The 17,058-nt window shown below is 40.9% G+C and overlaps 1 protein-coding gene across 1 annotated transcript in view; it reads right to left on the bottom strand.

Annotated features, from left to right (window-relative positions):
• Positions 1-13,337: 13,337 nt before the first annotated feature.
• The window catches only part of LOC138204333 (transmembrane protein 132D), a 28,347-nt gene continuing 24,626 nt past the window's right edge, over positions 13,338-17,058 (bottom strand). Inside the window, exon 10 of the mRNA XM_069159515.1 lies at positions 13,338-15,520. Within this exon, the coding sequence (XP_069015616.1) occupies positions 14,039-15,520 (1,482 nt within the window). The 3' untranslated portion in view covers positions 13,338-14,038. The remainder of the gene's footprint in view (positions 15,521-17,058) is intronic.

Raw genomic sequence — 17,058 nt, forward strand, 5'->3', positions numbered from 1 at the left:
AAACAAGGTCTACAGCTGAGTAGATGAGAGCTAAAGTTATGATACTGGCATCTCCTGGTGAATTCTACTCTAAAGTCTTATCTTCACTATCTGTACTCTCAGCAGGCATAAGCACAGGTTCAGTTCGTTTACTCGAGTGAACTCAACAGTCTCTAATCACAAATTGAAAAAAACAACGTTAAACCATTATGCATTGTTAAAGTGGTAGCAGATAGGAAAAGTACAAAATACATGACACACGTCAGGCGCATATAACAAAACCTGCTCGGTAAGTGTTTGGAATATGTGTTCACTTCTAATTTCTAGTTTTCAACTGAGCTGAGGTAAAAAATATTCAACAAGTGCAGAACTCGTGTGTGACTCTGTGACTGTTATTCCAAGAACCCATCCACATATCTCCCGCCACCAGCGCACGTGCATGCTTACACATGTACACACACGTACACGCCCACGTCTACGCGCATTCATATCACTTCACATACTGTGAGGTGATGCATACTTGATACATACAAAATGTTTATACTTTCAGTGGTTGAGGCTATGAGGTTACCCCACCAATTGTAGACTGGACATACAAAGATAACAGGATTTTCTTTTTTGTTTGTTTTACATAGAGTGAAGTGATGCCCTTTGCTTATGGGATACCATGAGCACACTGTTTACATTGTTTAGCTGTAAATGTGAGAAGCGGAAAGGAAATGATTTAGTTTTACTGTGAAAAGTGTCAACAGCAAATGCTTTTATTTTGAAGTGCCAGGAAGTAGCATGCTCCGTGGCTTCTTGCCGCTAATTTGAGATGATACGATGAATGAAGATGTCGGGTGCAAAGCGCCTTCTGTTCGCTGTGTTCCTGTTTGCAATACTGCAGTTTGGACAGTAAAGTGTTCCGTTTGAACGAGACATGTCTTGGTCCTCATGAGAAGCTTCCATTTCACAACACTCTTAAATGAGACCTGTGAGATATCAGGCACACTACTAAATTCCACATCCTTAACATACCATGAGAGTGTGCATGCAGGAAGAGACCAAGCAGCCAGTGATTCGACCTGTGTTCAACGAGCAACAAGAGACAAGGGGCAGTAACAGAGAGATCAAATGAATATGACAACTTCATCCTCTGCAGATAAATGAACCTCAAACAATGGGGAATAAAATAAATTATTCAAGAGCAATTTAGCAACTATACAAGCCTAAGGCAAGCATTACAAACAACTTATCCAGCCGGTGAGCATTAGAGATGTAGATTCATGAATAAATGATTCTTAGATCTCCAATTTGACATCAAAAAGAAACACACTGAGCCCACCATCAAAGGCCCTCCATCTCTGCCAGTGAGTTGTCACTGCAAAAGGTAATAATTTCTATTTCTCCCTCTACCTCTCCTCCTCCTTTCTTTCCTTCTCTCTCTCTCTCCCTCTGTATCTTCCGTTTCATTTTCCATGCAACACAATGTACATCTCTGTGCCACTGACTCCAGAGTAGCAACGTTTGATACTGACACACCCAGCCCACAGACGTCCCGTGGGTGTCAAGACATCAGACGGCTGTGGAAGTTGAACCACCTGCTGGGCGCACCCCCGCACGTCGCTGCTTGATCAGCAAAACCAATATGGCACGACTGCAGACGTGTAGTAACTCTGACAATCAAAGCCCCACGTCTCGAAATGATGCATCCTCATCACGATCTAAAAGCTGCCGTGGACAGCGCTCCCATCAGTTCTGGTGACAAGTGCACTGATGCAGATACTTCCAGATGGAAGCCTGAGGTGAACATGTGGCCAAATAAACTCAGCAACAAACAGTAGATGTTTATTTTACCAGTGCCACTGAATTTTACAGGTTAGTTAAAAAAAAAAAATACCTTCACATGTGGTCAAATATGAACTATTTCTAAGCTATCACTCATTCTCTTTGAAAAACTCCAAAGGTTGTTTTTAGTTCTTGAGCATATGTGTTCATATTGAGTTACTTTTAATTTGGTCCTTCTTTTTGTATTCAGCTGATCCTCTCTGTTGTTATCCTGAAAGAATAAAGTCATTGGTTTGCTTGCTTTCTTGTATTTAGAAATAAAGGAAATTAAAACACTTATCATATTTCTTTAATAATGATGAGTTCATCTCTGTGCTATTTGAACTTGCCAAAATAAAGCTTGCTTTTGATATGGTTTATTGCACGGTCTATGACATTAAACCAAGCTGGGTGTCTCGGTATGCTTAATTTATTTGTTACCAAACTGTTGCTCAACGGGCCCAGTGGGGTAGTGGTACTGGTTTACAATCCTTTTGAATGTGAACATTAACAATCATGATAAAGCTCCCTTGAATTTGGAGATCAACGAAATGTTAACATATATTGACAAATAAATTCTGTTGAAAATCAATTTAAATTTGATCGCATTCTGTAATAGCTAAGTTCTTTCTAAATTACATCTAAAAATTTGTGATTACTAAAGAGACATTTTTGTTACTTGGCTGACGCACAGATCCTAATATCTTATCTGTGATAAACCAAATATATATATTGGTCACAACTATTTATTTGAATCCCAACATGGAATAATGAAGCAGTGCTGGTTAAGTTTATGTAACTTATACACTGTGCATTTAAATAAAGGCATCAGGTTAAACACGTATTCAAAGAGCTGAGATAAAGTGAAGTTTCAGAATAGGCTAGTTGTTGTTGGTTGTTATGTTGCCTTGTTCCTCGAGGTCAGTATCCAAAACATGTTGTGAAAGAGCTACAACATGAACCGCCTACTTTGAGATCAGGTCCCATAGATGTATGGGTCACCGCGGTGTGACTCATTAACTTGCAGCATGACCCCGCGGGAACAACATGCAGCTCCTGTCAACATCTTGTGTGAATGCTTTGACACTGAAGCATTGCTGGACTCTCGTGTTAATGATTGCCTGTGCCACGAGGCACAATACTGATGAAAGAGTATTCATCTGTGGGACAAGACAGATGCCCTATCACATTTAGGGGGCACATATGCCACTTAGAGTGCGGTCGGTTACGTGAGCATATGCAGGCTAATTTAGATGACGAATCCATACGGTGCGTGTCAGTCAAAACGGCATTCGTGATGTATCCCCTTTCAAAGTGATGCAAAATAAGCTGTCAGCATGACATCAGATTCTCTTCATCTCACTACAGCAAATACTTAGCATGACCTCAACTCCACAGCGCTCCACACCACAGGTGAGGTCTGACACGCTGCTGCTTTTGCCCCACAGAGCTGCACTAACAACTTCAACGCAGGAGCAAAATCGAATTAAGACAACTGCTGCAGCAAACAGACTTGTGCTCCTATCTAAATAGAAATGCCTTTTCTTCTTGGCCTGGATAAGACAAGTTGAACAACGTGGCACAATTAACATAGTGGCCCCCAGCTGAATGTGGGGGAAAGTAAGAGACAGAGATAAATCATAAGAGAAGGAAAGACAGAGCCGCAGTAAACCTACAAATCAGGAGTTATGCATTCATGCCTCCTGGTTAGTGGTGCACAACAAGCTCAGATGTTAATGCCTTAAAATGAATAAAAAAAATATTGCCTGGTTTCTTTGATTCTGTTGCAAAATAACTCCTGTCAGACAACTAACATGGAACACTTGGATTATTTGAAATCAACACCTCCCAAACTCAGACAACAGTAAGATTTCTCCCCCAACCTTAAACTCGTGTAACACAACTAAGCCCGAGCTCACACCTGCAACAATATTTGAGGCCATGTTATGTGGGGGTGTTTACAAGGACCCAAATGCAAGCTCACAGACTCGAGGTATAAGTTCCAAAGTACAGTCTTTATTGTAATAAACAAAAAACAAACAAACAAACCAAAAGGTGGCACCTATCGTGTCCACTTGCTTCCAGTCGGGAGGGCAACTCGACCGACAGCTCCAGGGGGACGCGGCTGACAGGGCAGCCGGCAGACCAGCGGAAGGAACGGCGTCAACTATCCTCCGAGTCAGGAGGGCAACGCCACCGACTGGTGACTTTGACAGGGAATATCCGCAGGAGGAACAGAGGCCGGAGGAACGAGAACGGGAACAGGACTGACGGAGAGCTGACGGAGGACGGACGGGTGACTAACAAAAATGAACCGACAACCAGAGTTGTGCAGGGGCAGGTTACATATAGTCCAGGGAGGTGATCAGGGAGATGCAGCACACCTGCAGGTGGTGATCAGGGGTGAGTGGCTGCATCTGCTGGGACTGGTGAGGGGCGTGGCCACGGGAGGTGAGGGGCGTGGCCACAGACAAGCAGACAGGGGACACAGGAGGAGAAGTGATCACGGCAAAACAGAGGGAAAAAACCGGACTCCTGACAGGCCAAGCACTGTGTCCACCCACCCGCGGGGCACCTCAGACCATGAAGCAAATATTTCAGGAAAACAATTTGTGAATGGACTGTGGCAACAGACAGCTCAACAGCTCTGCATCAAATGCACAATATTACCCTCCATCAACCCACATTAAAGAAGACAACGAAGAGGGATGTGCAGTATTCCACAAAATACTTGCGCTTCCCCTGCTGATACAGGTCAGAGAGGTCAATGTTGGCAGCAAATGAGCACAAATTATTAAACAGACACCAAAAAGAGCACATCTGGTAACTTCATGGCAGTACTGGTCACCTGAGCAGAGCCGTGACATCATTTCAGATGATGTCATGCAGCACTAACCTTTGTGAAGTGAACTGTGATCGCTGGAGTCTTTGCAGAGAGTAGAGGCCTGAAAACTCCACATGAAACTTGTAGAATTGTTTGAGACCAACAGCTGATTATGAGATGAGCCCCAGAATGAGGGAAACACCGCCAACGTGAATCCAGAAGTGACACAAAGTTAGCTTGTACTTTTAATGCTCCATCCGGCAGTGTTAGCAATAAGTTCTTCTAGTAGTGTTAAAGGGTTATTCGCCACCAAGGTGAACAAAAACCACAGCATAGGCCAGAGGCAATTTAAATAGCCCTCATTTTACCTTCTACTTCTTCTTCGGTGTTTATTGGCAGTTGGCTGACCAGCTGAGAGGTGCATTACCGCGACTGGACTGACACTGTGAGTGTATAATAGGATATTAAGCAGGAAAAAAAAGGTATTTATCTAGCTAAATGCTTTTCTGCTAGAACAGTCTCACTGTACATCCTGCCTGCTAAAGAGGATATCTGTTGTTACTGTAAGTCCTACAATGAAGTAGGCCTAGTACATGTTTGACTTTTTCTGGTTGTTTACAATGTGTACATTTACGAGTGTAGCCGAGCGTCCTGGGTTCGCTTAATTACAGCAGACCTAAGGGGACGCATCATCTCTAATGCAAACTACATAGTGACATGAGACAGTCTGTTACACTAGTGTGGTTGAGTCCTTTATGGCCAAATTGTCCCATCTTTCCTTTTAAACAGTCTGTTTTATATTAATTTACTGCAAATTAAGTATGTCATGTGCCGCTTCAGTTCTTCCTATTGTTCTTCCCAACAGTCTATGGGTCTCTACTGGCATGTGCTTGTAGCAGCCAATATGTAATATGGAGACACAAAGTCAATTGCATTTTGCAAAATTATGGATGAGTGGAGAAACATAACACCAATAGGAGATTTTGGATGCAGGTGTTGGACACAATATCCCACCACCATCATCAAAACTTGGGGAATATGCTTGAGTGTGTGAGTGGTACTGAAGTTGACACTTTTCTGGGACACTTTATGTTAAATTCTCTTCTAATGTTTTACCCTTTGTATATATATTTATCATAAAATTGTATTCTCTATTATTTTAAATTACAGCAAAACGATTAATCTGGATAGAATTCCAGAAATGCAACACCACATTTGAAAATCCATTTAAAGCATTTGTTTGGAATGAAAATCCTCCAGTTTCACCTTGTGTATTCAGGAGACACAGTGAAACACAGTGTCAGCAAAAAAACTAGAGGGGAAACAAATATCAAGAGGATACAGGGAGAGTGGCAGGTGCGAGGGAAAGAAAGAGAGTGGCGAAAAATAGCAAGACAGGCAGTCTTTGTTTAAGGGCCGTGGGCAAGATGAATGCGCCATGTGTACAAACTGTGAAGTGGGGAATCAAGGAGAGAAGAAGGAAGAGAGACAGTGAGGCAAATGGATGAATATAATAGTTGTCAAGGATTAGATAGATAGAGAACTGTTTACTGTATACAAGACAAAATCACATTTCCAAAACAAATGGGTGTGTAGATGAAACACTGACGTGTACTGTTGCTTCAAAATGTCTTGTCAGCTAAATAAAAAGAAATGTTTCAAACATCTGTGTGAGCTTCAAGAAACTCTTCCATACCAGCCTTGGAACCTGCCATATGTTTTCCTCATTTCTATCTGACAGACCAGACCTGTCTCCTTTACTTTGATCCTTAACCCTCACAGACATGCACAGTCAAGCCCACTCTCACTTTCTGTGTGTGAGTGTGACTATATTTCTCAGACACACACACACTCCCTGCTTTTCAGATCTGAAATGAGGTGGAAAAGTAACTGCGAAACCAGACGGGCGCCTGCAGCTATCTCAGGGATGAATACAACTATTCCATTACAAACACCTTTAATGTCGCCATGGTACGTCTGACTCGCAATGCAGTCCCATCATTCCATTTTCCTTGAAGGTACCAACACCATTATTTCTGGTTGCAACTTTGTGCCATGCGAATCACATAAAGGGCCAAACGGCAATCAACTATTATATTTTCTTAATGAGGATGCATAAAAAGTTTTCATGGTTTTCCCAAACTGGGTTTAGTTGTGTGCAATACATTATATTATTATTATTATTATAAAAAAAATAGATTAAAATTACAGAAGCAATGTGCTGGAGGTGAAAAAACAACAACTCTGCTGCCATGTGTGACATGTGTGTGACATCTGTGGTGAAAGGATTAGCATAAATGCAACTCTCCTCACTCCTGCAGAGTGTTCTAATCTGCCCGTCACAACGTAATATGAATTCATGAACTTGGTGATAGATTTGTATCATTGTTTTGCAAAGGATATTCCTTTACAAGTGCTATTTTCTTTGAACTGGGCATTAGTGAAATCTCCATAACTGAACATTAAAGGTCATTATAGCTGCAGAGTAAACACAGCTGCAGATAATATACTGAACAACGGTACATTCCAATTGAGAGTAAAATTGCATTTAAAAAAAATATATTATTCTTTTTTAAATTCTCAGAATTTGTATTGTTTAAAACTAGTCAAAACATCTCTCAATAATAAAAATTAAAAAAACCTCATATTTTATATCAATGAAATGCAAGCTATGAAGTACAGGCGATTTGTGTTCCTTTAATGTTTTGTGCTATTGTCATTCCTTGATGTTTGTGGTTGTTTGATAAATACACATAAATGCATATATGTCCCATTTTTAAACTATCAAAAATATGTGTATAGTGGGTACGCTTCTCAAATCATACCTATACACAGAAACAGATATATCTAATCAAAACTGTGACGTAAGCAGAGGCTCACTGTTCACTTTCATGTAAGGCTATCGACGCAGACAGAACTGGCTTGCAGCATGTCTAGTTTTTGTTTGCTTGTACTCAAACTCATCTCACTTTCATTGATCAGTCTTGATCTTTTTTTCAGAACATATACATGAGATCAAACACCACTGCCTTTGAAAAAAGAAACTGCTGAAATCTGCAGTTGTACTATTTTGAACAATGTCATTTTAGAGTATGTCTTGGCTTTCATGTATTTTTTATATCTAAAAAAATGCTGTTTCATCAAATCATTTGTTTGTTCATTTAGTCTTGTTACATTTTCAGGGCTCCTTTCTTTTTCAAAAAATGTCTTCTTTAGTTGAATGCAAAACAGTCAATGTATTCTGTGTATATTTTTTAAAATGATTTACAATGTAGTTAAATACCTAAACTACTACTTGATGGATTGCCATGAAATTGTGTACAAACATTCAAATTCAAAAGGGGACACCTCATCACTTTGATTATTGAATGAATATTCCTCTAATGCCACCATGAGGCTGATGATTTGGTTTTTTTGAGTGAAATGTCTTGACAACCATTAACGGGATTGCTATGAATTTTGGTGAAGACTGGAACATGTGTTCTAATGACTGTGGTGAGCGCCTGACTTTTCCAGTAGTGCCCAAGTAGATCGAAGTTTCCACTCCAAACACCAGCAGAACAAATCAGCCTCAGCAGCATCTTTTTTTAAACACTACACTTGCTTCACATTAACATGTTAACATTGTCATTGTAACTATGGCAGTGTGACGTATCAGGAAGCAGGACTCAAATGCACAATTCGTAGACACACTGGTAAGACGTAAAACCTTTACTAGGCAGATAGTGTAAAACAGCCAAAAGCACCAGAGGATGATAGAAATACCCCAAAAAAAGAGTCAGTCCAAAAGTCCAGGTCACCAGGTAAGCAGTTGATCAGGAACAATACAAAAAGGAAAAGGCAAAAGTCGGTCCAGAAGAGCAAACACAGGTTAGTGAAAGTCTCACTGAAGACAAGGGAAACAGCATGGGAACAACAACGATGTAGCACAGGAGGAAAGGGAGACGCAGGCTGTTGCTGCATTCAAATGGGGTCGTATTTACCATGTAAGAAAAGAAGAAGAATCGGCCTCCTCGTGGTATTCTCGACAACAGAACTCAACATTTTCCAGAAGCCTTGAGTTCATGAGTTGTGATGTGTTTGCTGATGTTAACAGAAATGGCAGAGACCATGGAAGTTCATTGTTCATTGAATGTCAGCCTAATATGTCTTAATTGTAGACATGTACAGAGGAAAATCGCTATTGCCTAGCAACTGGGTTTTTACAACTTAACCACTTAACGCCAAGCACACAACTTTCCGTGATGTAACCAAGAGGTCATCTGACACAAGGGTCATCTGAAAGCAGCATATATACACATGAGATCAAACTGAAAAGAACAAAGAAATTAACTTACAGGACAGGAGGGGTTGTGATGAGCAGCTTTTAGCTCCAAACATTGCTGTAAGCTCTACATATAGACTCACAGAGCTGTCAGTATTGCTGTGGGCTCTTGTTTAACATGGTCTCACTAATTGCACAAAAATTAAATGTTCTCACATTATATGCAACCATGACCTCAGACTCATAATGACATTATCTGGTTCAATCTCTGTGGGGAATTACACAGCCTTAGCACACAACTTACTTGGAAAATATTTCTTTCTGTACAGTTCCCTCACCACAACAAAAAAAAAAGATCAAAGTTGGGATCATTTAAAAATTCAAACACTTTCTACGGAGCAGAGAGTCATGCAGTGATGAGTCACCCTGCCTTTCTGTGTCCTAGTCTGTCGCATGAGCTTTCTCTTCTCCTCCCGTCCCATTTTGCGGTTTCATTTACACTGACGTGCTCAGACTTAAACTTGATATGCGTTGCATCACGTCTCCTTACTCAGATGAAAATATAACATCTATTGTGACCAAACTGCCCTGTTATCTGTACATTGCTTCACCTTTTTTCGTCAATTAGGGCCGTTCCATCTTCTGTTCTGACAAAAATATTTTTCTACAATCTGTCTCATTAACACACACAAAAACATTTTCCTCTGCATTTTAGTCCCTCTCTTTGTAGAATTGGTGACATTATCTTATAATGCACACCGAGCACTGACACTCTGCTGACAAGCAATGACAGCGATGAGTGTAGCAGGGAGGCACAAGGTACTTTGTCTTAATGAGCTGCCTTACAGTTTGAGTTCCCTTCCACCTGTGATATGAGTAACCTCTCTTGTCTCCTTATTTTCATCTCAGGACTGATGTGGGGAATGTGTCTGTCTTCTTTTGTCTATCATTATCTCCCTTTATGTTTATATTCTCTTTTAAAATAAATGTTACAGTTCTTTTTATACCATTCAGTAAAACCCCCCAAAAAGATCTGGCTATAGTATCTCAGTTACAATAAATTATTTTAAATACATAATTTCCCCTGCTGTTCAATGCGTTTACTGAATTAGTTCAGTCATTTTGTAAGTTTTGATGTAAAACAATGTAAAAATGTAAAACAAACATGAAAATGCTCCGATAACCGCAGATTTGTTTATGCGTGTCCATCTAGCTACGATAAGGAACTATAATATATGTAACTCTGTATTTTACATGTCGGGGTGATGGTAAACATGGACCAGAGGAGATCTAGTCCTCCCGATTTGTGAGGGTTGTTGTTTTTGTACTCCGGTGTAACGTTACAATCAGCGACCGTCTCGGTTACATGTACCGGTACCGGTCCGGATAAACGAACCCAACTACTGTACATGTGCAGGAGGCTGCAGAGAGCAGGTGGAGGTGGAGGTGGAGGAGGAGGAGGTGGAGGGACATCAGTGGAAGAGAAAGACTGTCGGCTCGACCTGAGCAGGTTCAAAGTTTGAATTGACATGATGTAATGAATTGACATGTGATATAATGAATTGATGTGATGTAATGCAGCCTTGTGCATGTTGCAGTCATTACAGAACTAAATCAACTCCTCCGCTCTTATTATCTCCACTATTGTAATGCAGGTGTGTTAGAAGTAGTTGGAGAGCTCACTGTCTGCTGTCTCTGGTGTCCAGTTTTACTCCTGTGTTACAGCTCAGGGGGACAAGCTGGATTTGATTGCATCTGTATGTTTCACTCATTGGACAAATAAATTCTAATTCTATTCTGTTTTCCCAAAGCAGGCTGCTCCGTCCACCAGAGAGACAGAGTGCCAGTGTGACATCATGCATGAAGTCACCAAGAGGTTGGATATCAGACGGACCGCTTAGTGGGGAAAAGAACTGCAGCCACAGGACTGTCATACAGAACACTGAACACCTTCCAGGAAGTGGGCGGAGCTTCAGCGCCTTCAAGACACGCCCCCTCCCCCCAGTCTCAGAGCAGAGAAGACTGTTGATTTTATGATGATTTCAAAGCCTAAACATAGTTGTATGTTTTTTTTCATTCAAATTTGGATGGGTAGTTAACAACCCATAATTCAGTGGTATGATGAACTTAAAAGTCATTTTCATTTCTACTTTAAAACATCTTTAAAGTAATTAGTTGAATCAATAACTTTGTCATTGAGATGTATTTCAGTCAGTTTTCTTTCTGTTTACATTTTCTCAGTTTGAAGAATCATCTGTTCTTTTGACATAATAATCCAGCTGTGGCTGTCCCTGTTGGAGCCACTTTCTGCTTTAGTGTCAGTACAAAAACAATATTTGAGGCTGCTCTTGGTAACTTGGCTTAAGCATGAGCGACTAAATTTGATCCTCCCTCCATTACGGCTAACATTGTTTGAATTTATTTCATTTCATCCATGTTTCAACCATGACTCACCTTGACATGTCAGAAGTAGTTTAGATTATGTAGGCTATGTATTCTTCAAACTACAAAGCATGAGGGTCTCTGGAGACATTTAACTCTCAGGCATCCTTAACAATGCATGCTGGTATGTCTGCTAAAACACTGATACTGTTTCTTAAGAAACTAAATTTTATGAAATAAGTAAACACTCAATCATACGCTCGTTGAAATCATCATTTGAGGAACGTAGGACATCAAGATAAAAGAACTACAAAAAAAAATATTTTTAAAAACAGTAGACATTTGAGTTGAAATAACGTGAAAGTAATCAAATGTATTGTATATATATATATATATATATAAATATATATATATAGATATTAAGGTAAAGATTTATTTTTTTAATTCCTTTATTATACTTTATGGTCTACAGTGCATTTTTTCCATTTACACCTCCACCTTCCCGCAGACACCTTTCTCCGTCTGTCACCACGTGTCCGACCTATGGGAAAGCAAACGTAACCTTGTCTCTTTTGGCCTACATTATCAGGACTATGCCATGGAGACTGTCCAGTAATGCACACTAATCCTCCATCACAATGACCCCAATCCCTTAAATCTGTCAACAGGCAAGCTGATGCTCCAGATTAGAAACCCAGCTGTAATGATACTGAAGGACTCTACTCCTGTTTTATTCATAAACTCACATACATAATATTCAAAGTAGTCGTGGCTACTGTGTCGATGGAGCTCAATGGATGTTTTGCCAAATTAATGTAACTAGAATTATACATTATAATACTGTTTCCCAAACACTCAGCAAAAACTCTGTGATGTACAATGAGCTCGATTAACTAAAGAGCTCTCCTAGAACTGTGCTGAAAACAAACACTTCACACTGACATCATTTCATTTTACATGTGGGATACCAAAGGATGAGTCTTGTAAAAGTATCAAAAAAAAGCTACAGCATTTCAGCGGAAAAGCCCATTGAGCATTTTGTTATTGCATTGTTGTCATACAAACTGTGCTGCGTTCATATCTTAATCGGTTCTGTGTCTGAACTTTTGATTTCTGAATTTTCTGTCTTGTATGATACAGCAGGTCCACAATCAAAGATACTGAGCCACAATGCAGCACAAGTTTGAATCACTGCTTATCTCTGAGACAAGTTTGTTTGCTTTTCTTACCGCTGCTGGACAGTTAAATCGACTGGAAAAGGGGAGAAAATTTAAACACAAACAAAAATATACTGGGCTTGTAGGTAGAGAATTTGGGGGGGAAAGTTATTAAAAATTGCTTTTATCAAGTCTAAATCCGCCCGATGCTGTTGTGCAACAGGGAGTGACGATGTGTACTGTCATATCCACAGCTGCCAATTCCTGAGGTGCATGGCATCAGATTATCTGGGCTTCTTTAAGCTGCAAATGCTGTTTATGTATCACAGCTCTTAGAATGTAATTTTGAGAAGTGTGGCTGCGGTCACCTCCGAGACACAAGGAGGAGGGAGAAAAAAAAGAGACAAATGAGCCAAGGGTTATCATATGCAAGCCTCCACCATTGATAAAATTCCTGTAATTCTTTGGGGAAATAGTCAAAAATACAAAAAAAAAAAAGGATTACTTTCTTTCTTCCCAGCATAAACATAATTAAATCCCACTGATTCATAGCAAAGCTTTAGCCTATGATCCAAACCATTCACTGTGCTTTCTGGGAATCACTTTACTTTAAAAAAATTTTTTTGATTGAATTAAGTTGAATTTCAACTCTAACACATGTATTAGTTTGTTCTTTATTGATAGAATCTCATAGGAAATACGCATTACATCTTGGTTTAAAAATAGGATCATGTTACATAGAAAAGGCATCCTCATTTTTCATTCATACATGAAAACTCTTACAGTTGAATATGTATTGCACTGTGTCAAGAGACCAAGATTAGACAGTTTTACAAATTGTGGAAGCAGGCCCCCAGGAGGAGCCTGAAGCCTAAGGTAACTTTGTAAAAAAAATTCTACTCAGAAACAATGTCCATCTCAAACTCTGCACAGACTATATTTGCATAGCATGCATTTGATTTGAATAAATATCTGTTGAAGACTGTGGTGTCAGAATGCTCAAAATAACTTGATAAATGTTGCATCCTCTCTGACAAATTGCACAGACTCCTCAGGTATTCTCCAGAGGAATACTAGAAAAAAAAAAAAGTACAAAAGGCTGGAAAACAATAGAATTACTTACAAGAAATAATTCCTCCCATACTGCATTTACCCTGACAACTAGCAATATCTGGAGCCGTTTCTACAGGGGCAACGGATTTGTACAAAAGTATAAGGAGATAAAGATTCATTTGCTTTGACTCAGAAATGTAGAAATGAGTAAAGTAGTATAGATATATGTGTATTTACAGGACTGGATCTTTAGAGTACGTCAAGTATTTTGCATCAGAGGATAAATAATGCAAATTGCTTTTAATCTAAAAATGAACACAGAATCAGTTAATGTTGGTCTTTCTGGGAACATCATTACATACTGTATTTACAGATGTCCACGGAGCCCACGCTTTTTAAATATAAAATATCCTTTATGTAATCTCAATAAATACATCCATTGCAGTGATTTTTCTTTTATCAAAGATGAAAGCCAGCTTCTTTTCTTTTATACATACGACATCAGAACGGGATGTGTACATGTCTCTTTCTTATTCACTCCTACACAAACATGTGCACACGCCGACAAACTCACTGGGGCTCTCCTATAGGTTTGACGACAGGCCACGGCATGTCAGGTAAAGGGGTTTGAGGCTCAGCAGGGGCCTGGTACTGCTGCGTCTGCTGGTTGGCCCAGTTCAAGTCCACACCGTTCTTCTTCAGCGCGGCCAAGTGCTTGATGTCCAGCGTAGTGAAGGTGGTGAACTGCACCTGATTCCTTTTACTGGTGGGAGAGTGAAGCGGCTCGCTGCGGTGTGGCCTTGCCAGCAAGGTGGCCGAGCGGTTTGCCATGGGGTCGATTGCCTTTGTTTGATAGTGCTGTTGCTGGGAGCTGGTCCTGCTGCGGCCCAAGGTGGCAGTTCTTTCCGGGATCGTGGCGGTGCTCACCGTGGGCAGAGTGCCCTCCAGGCTGCGGTGGGCCTTCGAATCAATGGAATGACGGGACTCCAGGGGGCGATGAGACTCCCGTTTTAGCATGGACACCTGAGCTGGGGCACCAGGGGCAGGTGTGCTATGGTTGTTGCCCCCCAGCCACACCCAGTCATGTTTGTGGTCCTTTGGATCCCCACTGGGTGCCGGGCCTGCCTGTATGGGGGTCTTGTGATTTCGGAAACAGAGATTATATGAAGCACAGTTGAGCAGAAAAGCCAAGATAGCAACACAGGAGACCCCCACCAAAGCATACATGCCGATTTCCAAATCTGACATGGCTTTGAATGTCCGAATGAGGTCACTCTCTATTAGTTTTGGTGTTTTAGATTTTGGAGGCTCCTTCTCGGGTGTCACTTCTGCTTTCGAAATGTCTTTGTTTGGAGGTGAATTAGCGTTGTCGAGCATGTTTCCGTAGCTTTTCTTCTGCCCTGCTCCTCTACTGACAACACCTACTGCTGCAGGCTTATCAGTGCCCTTTTGTGTGCTTAAGCTTGGTTTGCTTCTAGGTGTCGTAGCTGTGGTAAAGACATTATAGATGGTCTCTCTAGTGGCTTTGGTTGTCGTTCCAATCCACACAACACGTGGCTGCACATATGTGGTTGAAAATGTGGTTGAGGTGGTAGTTTCTGCCAGGGTGGACGCTTGCCGGATAGGTACTTTGCTTCTTAACAACCATTTGTCCATATCCGTGACAGAACTCTGTGATGTCACTGTCGCTTTAACTTCACCTACCACTTCTGATGTACCGCCATCCAAATCTTTATTTCCATCAGCGCCTTCTTGTCCTGCTCTGCTGCTGCTCTGGAAGTTGATCTTGAGAAGCCCTATGCCCACTGCCAACTTGCTCTTCCTCTTAGACTTCTGGCATTCCTCGCAGATCCTCAGCTCCACCCTCACTAGCGCCCCCTGGCCTTCACCTACACCCTGTGCCACTACAAATGTGGACTGCGGTGTGCGACGCACTGTGGCCACCCTCTCGTCCGGGCTAGAGACTGTAAGAGAGTAGATGCTGCGGTCAAAGAGCTCCAGTGGAGCAACTGCACCGTCGCTGAACTGAACCCAGCAGCTGACCACTGCTTCCTGTGAGAGAGGAAAGAAAGAAAGAAAGAAAGAAAGAAAAAAAGAAAGAAAGAAAGAAAGAGAGAAAGAAAGAAAGAAAGAAAGAAAGAAAGAAAGAAAGAAAGAAAGAAAGAAAGAAAGAAAGAAAGAAAGAAAGAAAGAAAGAAAGAAAGAAAGAAAAGATTGTGATAACTGAGCAATGCAGAGTTCCTGAGTAGAAAAGCAGGTCAGAGCGAATGCAGCAAATCAATACACCCCTCTCCACCCTCCACCCCGCGACCGCTGCCTTCCCTGAGGGCTGTATAATAACACTAAATTGCCTATGCTAATCTCTTTATAGTGTATAGTATAAAACAGTATATCTATCTCTATCCACTTCGGTTCAATTTTAGTTGATACAATAGAAACATTATGAAGCCATTAAGAGAGTATAATAGAAGTCCTTCAAAAAAGGACAAAAATTGCAGCGACAAGGGTCACATTAAGAACAGAATTAGCCAATCAAATCACATTAATACACAATGACCTATTTTCTGTAGCTGATGTGAGCTACTGGGTCACCACAGACCTAACCTATATTTTGGATTTGAATACATTATGAATCGCCCTGAGCAGAACATTAACAGCTTGCCATCACAGACACAATTGGCTGGTCATCTGCGCTGGCATGGCTCTAATAGTTTGTTATTGATGGGGGCAGACCCGGGAACAGTGACAGTGCAATGAAGGTAAAGTGAGCTGCCGTTCCAGCGGCTATGGACCACCTAATTGCTCTCCACGCCTGCGACAGGGAGCCGGTTTGAAATGGGCACGCTGCCACGGCTAAATGTGTGAGTGAGCTTTTAAAATGATCATCTGTGCACCCCATCGGCCTCTCCGGCTCTCTCACGCAGCATGATAGCTGCAGATGATGGCTGCAGCTGTGAACACAATGAGCTCACATTCAGAGAGGCAAAGAGAAAACACAAATATTATTGCACCCCTAAGGTCAGTGCTACATGAATCAGCTCTGCCAAGGTAATTCTTAGGATTTAAATCCTCTCTTTAGAAGGCCATTATATCTTAATTTGAAAATTAACTTTTAGGGTACGTCAGTAATAGGTTTGCAATAAAACTGTTTACAGCTCTTTGTGCAGGAACAATTAAATCCTCACGTAAAAAAACCCTCTGAATTCTGAATGGTGTCGTTATTTACCAGGGTATATTTCTTCCAGCTTTTAAAATTCAGGGCCAATAAATATTCTGACCATACTGAAAACCCTTTTGGAGCGAGAGACACTGGCCCTGCACTGCTTTCACATTTAGATGTTTCAGGCAGCAGCAACAATGCTGAGCAATGTCAAATACAGGAACGTAATGAACTGTTAAGGTTAATTTGGTCATGCATCACTGTCTTATAAAGAATACAAAGTTTCTCATTGATTGATGCGACTTTCAAGCAAGGACTCTTCTATGGACTTCACAGGGATTGATCAATAAAACATTTCTACATACTTCTGCAACAGATTTCAGGCCATACTTCAGTCTTCAACAAAGAAAAGCTGAAACCCCCTCCAATT

This window comes from Embiotoca jacksoni, unplaced genomic scaffold, assembly GCF_022577435.1.
Source record: "Embiotoca jacksoni isolate LCO1_2020_lvr unplaced genomic scaffold, fEmbJac1.0.p SCAF_10, whole genome shotgun sequence".
NCBI classification, from domain to species: domain Eukaryota; kingdom Metazoa; phylum Chordata; class Actinopteri; family Embiotocidae; genus Embiotoca; species Embiotoca jacksoni.